General features: G+C 42.0%; 2 protein-coding genes across 3 annotated transcripts; one reads left to right on the top strand and one right to left on the bottom strand.

The window, feature by feature from the left end:
- Nucleotides 1-4,775: 4,775 nt before the first annotated feature.
- LOC143510850 (uncharacterized) lies at nucleotides 4,776-6,621 on the top strand. The gene is made up of 6 exons (XM_077000660.1): nucleotides 4,776-5,079; nucleotides 5,464-5,560; nucleotides 5,728-5,760; nucleotides 5,894-5,947; nucleotides 6,147-6,221; nucleotides 6,317-6,621. The coding sequence occupies exons 1-6, from the start codon at nucleotides 4,966-4,968 to the stop codon at nucleotides 6,352-6,354; spliced, it is 411 nt and encodes a 136-aa protein (XP_076856775.1). The 5' UTR covers nucleotides 4,776-4,965; the 3' UTR covers nucleotides 6,355-6,621.
- Nucleotides 6,571-12,577, bottom strand: kat7b (K(lysine) acetyltransferase 7b). Of its 2 annotated transcripts, XM_077000646.1 has the most exons (14): nucleotides 12,268-12,577; nucleotides 11,355-11,502; nucleotides 9,958-10,203; nucleotides 9,783-9,865; nucleotides 9,608-9,691; nucleotides 9,422-9,520; nucleotides 9,214-9,324; nucleotides 8,852-9,043; nucleotides 8,495-8,584; nucleotides 8,246-8,386; nucleotides 8,055-8,148; nucleotides 7,621-7,767; nucleotides 7,273-7,379; nucleotides 6,571-7,149 (listed from the first exon to the last, which is right to left on the bottom strand). In XM_077000646.1, exons 1-14 carry the CDS (start codon nucleotides 12,280-12,282, stop codon nucleotides 7,048-7,050), a joined length of 1,659 nt encoding a protein of 552 aa, XP_076856761.1. In that variant the 5' UTR covers nucleotides 12,283-12,577; the 3' UTR covers nucleotides 6,571-7,047. The 2 variants fall into 2 exon arrangements, with proteins under 2 accessions (XP_076856761.1, XP_076856762.1); XM_077000647.1 differs by lacking the exons at nucleotides 11,355-11,502; nucleotides 12,268-12,577 and adding an exon at nucleotides 10,554-10,722.
- Nucleotides 12,578-13,002: the final 425 nt, after the last annotated feature.

The following is a 13,002-nucleotide window of genomic DNA, read 5'->3' as shown; positions in this document are numbered from 1 at the left end:
TAATGAATAATTTGTAATAATGAATTTGCTGCATTGAAATCACCTGTAAAATCTGAGCACTTGAAGCTTTTAGGGATTTTTAATCACTTTGTGTGTGTGTATGTGTGTGTGTGTGTGGGGGGGGTTATTTATTACTTCACTAAAAGACAAAAGAGTCTTAGAAGGACCTGAGACAAAGCTAGTGCTCCTCGGGCATGACTAATTAAAGACAAACATGAACAAAAAAACAGAGTGAGAGACAGAGACAGAGAAAGAGAGAGACAGAGAGGGATACAGGGGGAGAGAGAAAAACAAAGAGAGACCGAGAGAGAGAAACAAAGGGAGAGAGAGAGAGACAGAGAGAAAGAGAGACAGAGAGTGAGCAACTGACCTCGCCCAGACAAAATGCACCTGAGATAAGAGGCTTGGGCTAAGGTTGCGCTGGGGCTGTCCAGGTGGCCCATGGAATGACTGCCCCGGAGGCAGCAGGCCAGAGGCCTGGGATGCCACGAGCGTGGGGGAGCTGCAGTGGGAGGGTCAGGAACCGTGTGAAACAGCCAGTCAGACTGGATTTGTCCCCAAGCACAGGCTTAGCGAGCAGCCTTTCACACGCAACGGCTGAGTGTCAGATGAGAAGAGCCTCGTGCCATGGCAAAATCAAATCAAAAGCCTGAGAAACTTCTCATATTCTCTAATACCAGTTTGATGGGTTTAATGTATTGGGGTTGAGTTACATGCAAATGTTTGCTCGGATGCATGTGTGAAGTCGGAGCTTCAGCAGTGCACAAGGTCACACTTGCCTGCACAGACCCCCAATCCCCCCCCACCACCACCACCACCACTAACCCCGCCCCCCGTCCAGCATCAGATAAATCTGTAACAAGGTGATTTAGAGTTGTATGGATAGACCTGCTTTCATTAAGATAACAGAGATGTCTGCCAGATAAGCCTTGAACACCCTTAAGGGCTGGATCCTGGGAGAACTGGGGGTTCTGGTCTCTATGCACCACAGAGTCATGCTTTAGTCATGCATTAACACACACCTGTGCATATGCTCACACACACACACACACACACACATATGCTGGCATTATGCCCATGTGACAGAGGAGATGCTGTCAGCAACAGATTAGAGCAGGAAGATTTAACATTGAGAGTCATATAACAAAGAGATGTGCATGAGCGTAGAACCTGCCTTCAGGGCCCACTCCATTTACACAACACACTGTACTGTAAACATGTCCGTCCTCTCATTGTGCCACTAACACCCTATACATGCTGTCTCACAAGTACACATCAGTCCTTACACTTCACAGTTGCTCAACACTACCAAGCATCCTTCTGAAGGCAGGAATTGAATTGGAAAGTTTCCATGACATGTTCCATTCAAAAAGATTTGAAAATAACTTTTGTAGATTGTAAATTTTTCGGAATTCACATTTTGAATGCATCACAAAATATATTTTATGTTCAGGCATACACAGACTTAACTCTCAAACATGGAACAAAATAAATACATAAACAACATAAACATGTTTATGGAAAAATATGAAGAAATTTAGGAAGTGAGATGTTCACCTTTAATTTGAAGTCCATGTTCCAAAATTCTCACATTTCATCGCGTTCTTTAAACATTTTCTTACACTGTTATGACAGAGATCTCAGACAATTTGTCCATGCTGTTTTAAAAATTTGAAAATAATCTAAAAATGCTGAGCTCAGCTGTACTGTTAAAATTATTAATAATTTCATTATGTATTAGTTTGGAATTTCTAAAACTTGAAGCATAGTTGTGCACTTTCATATTTTGAAATTTAGAAACCCTCATTAGCCCCACAGCAGAGAAATTCACAATTCTCTGCATTTAACCCATCTGTGCTATGAATACACACACACTAGTGATCATTAGGGGGCTGAGGTACACACACACACTAGTGATCATTAGGGGGGCTGTGGTACACGCACACACTAGTGATCATTAGGGGGCTGTGGTACACACATGTCCTGAATGGTGGGCAGCTCTAGCTCCAGCGCCCAGGGAGCAGTTGGGGTTAAGGGTCTTGTCCAAGGGCATTTCAGTCATAGCCTAGCTGAGAATCAAATATGTAATATGTATATCTGAAGTATAGTATCATGTAATAAAGCATAGAATATTAGTAGGATGGACCCCCTCTCGAGTCTTAGTCCTGCCAAGGGTTCTTCCTTAATTCCATCCAGAGAGTTTTCCTTGCCACTGTAGCCACTGCCTTGCTCATTAGGACCCAAACATTTGTAAAGCTGCTTTGTAACGATGAATGTTGACACAAAGCAGAATGTAGGTTAAATATATAAATTTCAATTGACTTGATCAATGCTTTTCAGACTTTTGAAGGAATCTTGAAAGACCCTTGTAAGAAGAAATTTGCTGAAGTGAAAAAATACTTCTCCTAAAATGTAATTTATTTAAATAAGATCCATGTATTCCAGTGTCTTTTCATTTGAAGATTTCCTGCTGTTTAGATTAGGGACTGTAAACACGTGGCACTGGACAGCAGACAAACAGGCAATAAATAATCAATTAAAGCCAGAAAGCCAACAAACAGCTAATGGACTGAACAGGCAGTAATTCTGCAGTCATGTGATTTATCACTTCAGGTTACACTTACATGAATATTACTGTCATAAAAAAGGCAGTAAAATCAGGGAATGACAGTATATCTTGAAGACCCCTTGAGACCCCTACAATGGTTTTAGTTTCTTGGTGAAATGGAACATAGATTGTCCTATAGATATCTCCAAACCCCGTTCAAGCACAGAATGTTCTGCCCTTCCAAGCCCAGACCTTAATGGTGCTCCTTCTTTCAAACCTTTAATAGATTTTAAACCAGGAATGGCTCAGTGTGCTTATCAGGATGAAAAGGCATCTCAAACCTCAAAGGCCGACCAGGAGTACAAGCTGAACCTTTAGTGCAAAAGCAGATTTCACATCTATTACAAGCAACAATATGATTAGCATTTGCCATCATGCCCAACATAAAGGCATTTTGCAGACACCTGTGCAGCAGCAATGGGTCAACCTGGATGCAATCAAATTATACACAACACAGTTCTCAGCCACCACTCCCAACACTGAGCTCCCGTCAGGAGAGAGAAACTGAACAGCTGTTCAAGTTCAAGATGGTTTTCAGAGAACCACAGGATCTCAGTTCTCTGTTTGCTTTAATACTGAACCAAGTCTTTGGCTTCTATGAACCATAGATCCGGAATGAACAGGGCAGAATTAATTTTGTTTGTTAAGACACAAATATTCAGGGCCATTTAGTAGTGCATTTATACATTTATGTTCACACAAAGATAACACAAAAGGGAACAATTTCGTTTTGTAATGCAGGTTAAGTCCTAGAGCACCAAAGTAGCTAGACATGACATTGTAAAATGGCCTAAGCATTGTGGGCCCCTTTGAACGGGGTTGTTTTTACATGCAAATGTGGAGCCTCTGATTCCTTTTGATTCAGCACTCAACATTAGACCTCAGTGGGCTTGGGAACATACAAGTGCCGTTCAGGTGAAATTACTGAAAATTGGTTTCTTGCTTTGTTAAGCACCTGTGGTAAGATCAAAGAACAGACTGTGTATGTGTCATCTAGATTTCCATCGGAGGTGTTTTTGGTTAGTCATGCAGACCCCGTGAAAACTTTTGCAGGACGTAGTAGTCATCAGGAACACCACTGCGCTGTGATGCTCAAACACATTTAATTATGACCAACAGAACTGCATTTTAAGTGACTAAAGCGACAAAATCTTATAACAAGCTGTTGTGAACTTCAGCTGCATATGAGATAGATTCATTAGTTTGTCTTCAATATCTCCTGACTTTTACTAGGGATATTAAACAAGGCCCTTGTTTTAATTCATCCATAAACACAAAAGCAAGGTACATTGTGGCATGCAATCCTATACTTAACTGATCCTAATAAAATATGGCCACAACAGAAAGTCATTTAATGTGTGTTGACACAGCCATGTTATGGCCTTCATATGTTTCCCATCCATCTAAAGGATCTAAAATCAAGGAAGGTTTTATAGTACATCTAAAGCAAGACAGACCTACTTTGATCTTCACAGTGGTGAGTTGGTTATCACGTCTATGATGAGCAACCATCAGAAGTATATGACTATATGAGTGCTAAAAGCCTCATATAGCAGAACAGCCTGCCATTTCATACTCTTGTCCTCCTACTGGTGATGCTTAGAGGCTTCCATAGTTTGGACAGTCAATATGAAATCTAGCTGAGCAGAAGGAACTGTTTACCAAGTCTACTATAACAAGAGGCCAAGAATAGCAGCAATGGTATTATTGGTGACTAAACAATGCCTGTTTGTGCTCTGGAATCAAAGAAAAAATATCAAAGATGTGTCAATATGACAGTGAAAGACAAACTGATGTCCCAGCAAGTCAATATTTGGTCAGTAAGAAGCTTAACATTGGTTATGCTAATGCTTTATATATTTTCTTCAGATTCTTCAGTTTACGATGCAGCCACCTCAGTAAACTGTTACATATACATCTATGTTAATATTTCATTAAAGGTTAATGACCTTAAACAACATATATGCAAATACATTTTCATTTCTTAGGTATCACTGAATACATCAGCATTCTTTCAGGTTATGATGCCCAGTGAGGGAACTAAAAACCTGCCAATAGAATTTAAAGAACACTTTGTACAACTGGCAGTCAGCTCCATTTAATTGATTCACGTTACTGCAAGTGGGAAGGTGGCTTTGAGGGTCATTTAGATATTGTACAGCTGGGAGGAGACTAGTAGTCGTATGTGTATAAATGCTCCCTCCACTATGTGCAAGCCCCAGACACCAGGCACTCTTTCCTCTCAAAGAAGAGTTAACCAGCAAACCATCGTTATTTTCCTGAATTTTGACACCAGTCTGGTTCAGTCAGTTCAAAAATCATTTATTGCGGACATCCTCCACTCTATATTCTGAAGAATGGAGATTTGGAAACTGGTGATGGTAATCATCAACATGATTGCCCTTTCTTACAGCGCTCATGGATTGTCGTTTGATCTCGACAAGGAACACTGGATTTCTAAGAAATGGGAGGTATATGTGTGTATATACATATTTGTGTTGAATCTGTTATTTACATTGTCACTATGTGTGTGTATGCATTGAATGTTTCTAACATTTGTAATGTGGTAAAAGGTATGTGATGTTTTGATGTTGTTAAAGCCACAATACTGGTACTAATGCTTAATACCAATACTTGTCTAAACACTGAAAGATGTAACATCTGAGATGCTTCTTTAATCTATGTGGTTTATAAACAATTAATGTTTTTTCTGTTTCCAAAATCAACAGCTAGGTCATCATCCTCAAGAAACAAATTACATCTATTCTGATTGTCTGTAATACAAATTAAATCAACAGACTCTTCAAAAATAAATGTGCTACACACCATTTTTTTATTTTTATATTATGTATAAGGATGAACCTCTGGGGGAAAAAATAGCCAGCGAAGTGGACAGTCTAATCAAGAGATCCAAAGCGCACCAGTTCTATGGGCTTATGGGGAAGCGCACTGGTGAGAATTTCTTTCAAACTAGAACTAAGGAAAGATCACTTTCCCAGAGTGTAGTTCACTCCTCCAACTACAGGGGCCCGTATGCTGCATGTTTTTACGGTAATCTTATTGCACTATACGGAGATGTAGAGAACTGGTTAACGTGTTTTTGCTATTTCCCCCCAAAGACATTCCCCAGCCTGTGAGAGTAGCTCGCCGACGTGAGTAATCAGTACTGAACCTGTTAATGCCTCACATTATACATTCCCACTAAAACAAATCAGCAAATGAATAAACACATTTCTTAGTCTGCATGTAAATAACAGCAGTCTCTCGTGCCTTCACTCGTTCCAGGAAATAAAGGAGAAATGTTTGTTGGACTCATGGGACGGAGATCGTTAAGAGGAGGTAAGCATTCACACCGCAGTCCCCTAGAAGTCTTGTCTGCATGTCGTTATGGGGGTAAGCATTTACACTGAAGTCTTGTCTAATCTAAATATATAAAACAGAGCTTGGCCTGTTGACTTTCAGTTTCTCCTAAACCAGGGCAATGCCAAAAACTTTTCAAGGTTTAAAAAAGGCTTTACCAACTCTTTTCAAACTGCAGATACATTCACGAGAATAATCCCAGCAGAGACGAGTACAGCCATAGACACAGCGATGGAATCTGACAAGCAGTCAGGTGCAACATTTTACAGGCTCTTCTCGCTCCTTTTCATAAGTATGTAAATGCCAAGTACTGAGGTCTTGACATTTGTACTTTCGTTTTTGTGGCAGATTTGCAAGAAGAATGGGACAAAGTTCAGTACTACTGATGATGGTCAGGATGTTTGAGAAGTTTCTTATTTATACTGGGTGAAACAATATTCTAAGTTTTGGTTAATTTTAAGAAATAGGTCCTTCTCATAAGCATCCTTACAAATGAATAAACCACCACCGTGTTTTGAAATGAACCATACTCATTTTGAAACTGGAATCCTTTGCATGCAGATTTAACATGTAACTCAATACAAGTGATTTATCAAAACAAGTATTGGTTGTTTCCCTTTATTTTGAAATAAGCTTCAGAATATGCTATAAAATCTGCAAAAAATGAAAAGAATCAAATGTAAATCAACAGATGAAATGTTATTGGTCTTTGCCCGCTATAGCTCACTATGATCAAACTAACCCTATTTCAGCATAACACGATGTTCTAATCAGTGGGGTCGGGCTCCAGTGCAGGAGGCCCACAGTATTGGAGTTTTATCTCTTCCCTGACTCCCCAGTAGAGTTCACTGACCACTTCAAGCATTACAATGAACATTTTAGGCAGGGGAAAAATCACTTGGACTACAGAGATATGTGCTCCAGTGAGAACAGCTGCATGAATGAACACTAAAATGACAGTTGCACAAAGGTATAGAAAACTCACAAAAAGACCAAAATAACACTGAAGACTGCATATTCACTGAAAATGACAAAGTTAAAGGCTGAAATGGGAGAAAGAGTCTTAAAGAACTAGTCTGTCAGGTTCCTTTGGGAGGAGTCCATTTCAGTGAACTGGGGTCTATGGTCTTGTTGTTTGTGCCTCTTTTGGTTTCTTTGGCCTTCCACTCATCGATGAGGTCCTGTGAAAGTACAGTTCAAAGAATGATTACTTAAATAGATATATTAAAAGCTACTCTGTGACAATCCCATGAGAAGCATTAGGCCATAGAAGCAGGTAGAGAAGCAGGAATGTTAGACCATACCTGTCTCTTTAAAACCAAATGTTTGCCCTTCCAGTACTTGAGCATCTGCAGTGACTGCAGAGTGCTAACGATATCCACGGGGTTCACAGCGGTTTCCTGACTGATTTCTGAACAGAAGAAGAGCTCACTGAAATTACAGCACTCAAGCCACAGGGCCACTCACAGAAGAATCACAGTCAGATGTTCCTGAATTGCTCCTTCCTCTATTGTCAGCTCTGAGCCTATGCTCTCCCATTCCCTGGTGCCTGTGCTTCCAAAAGTGTGTCTGTCATAGTTCCACCTTGGAGCATTACTCTGTGTTTGCTGAGGGGACTGTAGCAGACCGGCCACCACCTGCTCTGCCCTTACCTTTAATTGAGATCTCTTTGCCCTGAAAGTTGTACATGTAGCGCAAGAGCACTTCCTTCCAGTAGCTGCGGTAGCTGATGAGGCCCAGATCAGACAGAGGCCGCTCTGGAGATCCCACCTTCTCCTCCACCTTGGACAGCAGATAACCTATGGCAAACACAAACAGGCTTAATGTATGCAGATTCACATGGACAGTCATTCAAGCTGCAAACACAACTTGTGCCCAGAAGGTGGCACTGAAGAGATTACAAAACTCTGAAGCAATCAGTCACATGCATCACAACCGCAAAACACCTTTTTAAAATGTAGCTAAAAACATGAATAACATAAAACTGAAACAATGAAGCCTAGCTGAAAGTATGAAATGTAAACAATTAAAATCATGTAGAGTGGAAACAAGATAATCAACCAACAGAAACAGCTAAAACACTCACTGAAATCAATGAGCATCTTGCCATATCCCTGCCGCATGTACTGTGGCATGGTCAGGATGCATGACACGTTGTAGTTCAGGAAGGAGTTCTTCTCCTGCATAGACAATAAGAGCCAGTGGTTTAATGAGGTCCAAAGCAGCACATGCGACAGGTCATATCAAATATGGGCCAGCATGTGAAATTCTCCACACCTTTGAGAAGTATCCCACCAGGTGACAGCCGGTGTTGTCAGCTTCAGTCATTACGTAAAAAAGGAAGGGCTCGACGTCATAGTACAGCGTCTTGTGGTCCAGAAACAGCTTAGCCAATAAACACAAGTTCTGGCAGTAGATCTATCCAAGAGGGAATCCAAAAGAGTCTTTTGTTAAGCATGTGACCAACAGCACGTTTGTTTCTTCAGTAGGACCAGGTGCCGTGCAGACGTGTTGGACAGTGCGCACCTTGTTCTTCTTCCCGTCCACCTCAAACACGGAGATGGCTCCTTTCCTGTACACCTCGTCTCCTGGCGGGTGCTTCCACACACACTTGGCCTGTGGTTCAAACAAATCCAAGAGAAGAGGCAGTTCAACCTCATGCAGAATATGGGAGCATCACACTGGCAAAAAAATCCCATTCAGGACTGGTCTATTGAAGCACCGGCCAATGTGCAGAGGAAGAAATAAGACTGTGCTACAGACAACCTCCAGGGACCTTTACAAAGGCAAACACGAATCACTGTTCTCCAGAGCAGTCACAGTATTTTATTAGAATGGTTTAAGAAAGCCAAACTAAAGCTTAGTAAGGAGGGGGCTGTGTACCATGTGCCTGCGCAGAATAGTTTGGCTCTTCATGTACTTCAGGCAGAACTCGCAGACGTACAGGCGGCCCAGGCGAGCGTACTCCTCCGGGTACGGAGAGTGGTACCAAGTGTCCAGTTCGTAGCGACCAAATAAAATGGTCTTGATCATGTTGCTGCCCTCAGTGATCTGGCCCTGCATGCGGAGCTTCTCCTGAATAAAGTAATGAGACACGCACACACCAAATCCAGGGGGGGAGTAATTAAATTAATGATCCATGATACCTCAGTACCAGTAAAAATGGATCTGCTGTCTTGTTTGTTAAAGCACATTTATAGAGGGGAATGAAGAGAACATATGAGGGGAGCCAGCTCTGTTCTCACCAAATCCTCGGACGCCCTTGCTTGTGCTTTCCTGAACAGCTCAAGATCATATTCACTAGTGATGTTCTCCAAGAGTGGCTCTCTGGTCATTCCATGAGCCTGCCTGTGCTCCTAGTAAGGAAACACACTGCTAAGTTACGCATACGAAACACACACCAACACCTGTTCATATTCACATCATTACTTGGAAAAGTGAAAATGGCCATACCATGTACTTTTCTTTCTGCTCCTTAGTCAGGCCTGTATCTCTCCTCTTCCTCATCTCCTGAACCTTCTCCTTATACTTCACTTGCCTCGCAGTAGGTGCCTAGATACAGATATCATGTCAGATGTAACCTATATATACATATACTGGCCCGTGGTAAAGCGCCCCATGCTGGAGGAGCCTGGGTACCTGGTGGCGTGTAGCGTGTCTGCTCTCCTCACTCTGACCTTGGCTCCGCTCCTCGTCCTGCTTCTCCCGCTCGATGGCTTTCACCTTGGAACATAACAAAGAACACTAGCTGAAGCTGACCTGGCCAGATCCAAATACAAGTCGTTGCCACCAAAAAGAAAAAAAACAAACATACTTTGCACTCGTCTGCTGAGAGGTTATGGTACAGGGGACAACCAGATATCGAGAAGTGTCTCTCATGCTTTCCAGTTAAATGTCCTGTTTAAAAAAGCCCACACACATGCATACACATGTATATTTCATATAAAATATTGTTTAAAAGTCATGCATTTCTCAAAAGTTTGACGCACCCAGAGAATTGCAGCCGGGCGTCGGACACTTCATGTTGAAGTTGTAGCTTTCGTGGAAGCGGCGGCGCTTTGGCCTGTGGGAGGGATCACTGCCCGAGTCCTTCTGCTCCTTCGCCACGCCCTCATCGTGGGATGCATTGGGACTGGAGATGTCGATGTCAGACTCAGATGAGGGAGCGTTTCCTGTAGGAGTCCGTGGTGGAGACTCGTCTCTCTCTGCTATTTGTTTCACATCTGGTGGAACATCTACATTGGGAACAGATACAAAATAATTCAACAAGAGGGCTTAAAGACAGTGAAACATCTAAAACAATTTATACAAGCTTTCTATTAATTATGCCTAGCATAAAACTTTCACAATTACACTACTCCATAAGTTAGGTGAACACATAAATCATATATCTTGATAAGCAAAAGATTTTAATCAAGTTGAAAAGCTTTACTAATATAAACTGTCGACTGTGTGACATAGGGGTCAGTGGAAACTAAAATCATCAACCCATTGTAGGCAGGACTCCAAAATGTCTGAACCCGTCTGCATGAATATCTTCATGGCACCTCAATGTGACTCAGTAGTATGCATGCCCCCCACGTGCCTGTATGCACTCCTGAGAACATCTGGACACGCTCCTGATGAGATGGGGAACGGTGTCCTGGGGAGCTCCTCCCAGACCTGGATCAGGGCGTCAGTCAGCAACTGAACTGTCTGTGGTGCTTCTTGTTGGCATGAGATGCACTGATACTTAATGTCCCAGAGGTTCCCAATTGGATTCATGTCTGGGGAACATGAGGGCCAGTCAATGCCATCATTATCCAGAACTGCCTACACACTCTGGCCACATGAGTTTGGGCATTGTCCTGCCTAGAAAGAGGTAGGGCCCATTGCACCAGTGTAAGGTCTGATGATGCCTCTGAGGATTTCAACCTGGTACTTAACAGCAGTCAGGGTACAAATACGATAAGGAGAGAGTAACTGTCTGTGGCCATCACCTGCAGAACCACTCCCTTTGGAGGGGTTCTCTTGCTGCTGCCCCTGCAGTGCACCTGTTATCACTTTCATTTGCACCAAAGCAGGTGAAATGGATTCAGAATAGATTCCTCTACATGGGCAGACTGATATCTGTGAAGTTTAACTAACTTGGTGCTTATACTGTAATGATTAACAGCGTTTAATTCTGACTAGACTGATGCTTAATACACACTATAAATAAATACAGGCTTTGTAAATAGAATAAACTGAAAATCATCATAATCCAAAACTTGTATCTTAGACAAGTACACAATATATGTACACCTATATCTGAAACACTGTTCAAAAAAGCTATTGTAAAGAACAAATCAAAAACCTAATGTTTGTTCACGATCATCTAGCATTAGTGTGTAACCGTGGTGTGTACCTTGCGAGCTCTGGCTGAGGCGGAGTGAAGCCCTGGTGAGTCTCGTACTGCTGCGCAGGTTCGCATCGCTGTAGGAGCTGTCCGTCTTCTCGTGGTCCGCAGAATCATCCGAATCTGCGGTACCGTCGGAACTGCTCCCAGCTGTTCTCTGGAAACAAACAACGAAGTGTGATCATTTCGTCAGTTTAATATCTACAGCGTTATTTACAAATGAATTCTCCAACTTCTCCAATGATATTATTATTGTCGTTATGGGTCCTGCTCGCACCACCAGTGATCCAGGTTTGCTACTTAAAGGTTTGTTGTCAGTGTACCAGTGTGAGCGACGTTATTAATGTACGCTCCACAATATCGGTTAACATTGTGAGATATTTCACTAGCTAGCGTTAGTTAATGTAAACTTTAAACGAAGGTACCTAGCTAGCTGCATTTGAAAAGCACTTCTAGCTAGCCAACGTAGCTGTTTTCATGTTGCTGGCTACGCTCTTTCCAGGACTTAAAAGCATACTCAATACTTTACTGCTCGTCTTATAAAACCATTAACCAGCTACATAGCCGTACTCTAACTCTAGTTGTGGACTGCATCAGCCGCCCTGAGTTTGGCCGTTGGGCTTTTCTAAAGAAGCAAACCACTCGGATATTGAGCTACACAGCCCCCTCACACCTCGTCGCTTCCATCTATGAGCTAGCTAGCAAAATATAGTCCGGGAAATATGTTGAAAAAGCAGCTAGTTAACTAACCAGCATTTCGTGAAAGTTTAGGGGACAAATGTAAATGGTTGTTATCAGAATACTATTAGCAAAGCCGAATCATGTTATCCAGCTAATGGGCTACATTAGCACTGTTTACACGACACGGACTTCACTGCTGTTAGGTGGTCGCTAACCTCTACCCCTCTCTAGAATATCTTACCTTTCTACGGGGCATACTTCACTGAAGTAAATCCCGGTTGCGGCCAGTAACAAATTAAGCGCACTATTAAATGAAACTGACTTGTTTTAAAAGCGTATAAGCTGTATAAATACGTAGACACTGCTCCCAAAGTCAGCTAGCCACGCTAGCTAGTTTGAACAACAATGGTCTCTCTCGCGCGCCACATTTTTCCGATCGTAACCAAGGCAGGAAGTGACGTTAGACAAAAACACTAATACATAAACCAGCAGATGGGGCTGCTCACTTTTTACAGAGCAGTACTGAGAACATCTCTCGATGCTTTAGCGAAACATCTAGACGTTTTAGATGGTAGTAAAGAAATGTGTGTGTGTGTGTGTGTGTGTGTGTGTGTGTGTGTGTGTGTGTGTGTGTGTGTGCGTACACACATACACACATATATATGACTACTCATGGATGTAATTTTGATTTCAAAAGTGGGGGGGACATGAATTCGTTGCTATTTAAATATTTGGTTTTAACCGTAAAAACTGGGGGGGACCAAAACCGGCTTTTGAAAAAGTGGGGGGGGACATGTCCCCCCCGCCCCCCCCCCCCCAAAATTACGTCCGTGTGACTACTTGTTATCAAACTAACTATATATATATGTGTGTGTGTGTGTGTATAAGACTACTTGTTATCAAACTAACTATTAACATTATATAAGGATATACAGTATGTATATATATATATATATATATATATATATATATATAT

The sequence above is a fragment of the Brachyhypopomus gauderio genome, chromosome 3 (assembly GCF_052324685.1).
Source record: "Brachyhypopomus gauderio isolate BG-103 chromosome 3, BGAUD_0.2, whole genome shotgun sequence".
NCBI classification, from domain to species: Eukaryota; Metazoa; Chordata; class Actinopteri; order Gymnotiformes; family Hypopomidae; genus Brachyhypopomus; species Brachyhypopomus gauderio.
The sequence above is the reverse complement of the archived record's forward strand: the minus strand, read 5'-3'. Positions and strand labels throughout refer to the sequence as shown.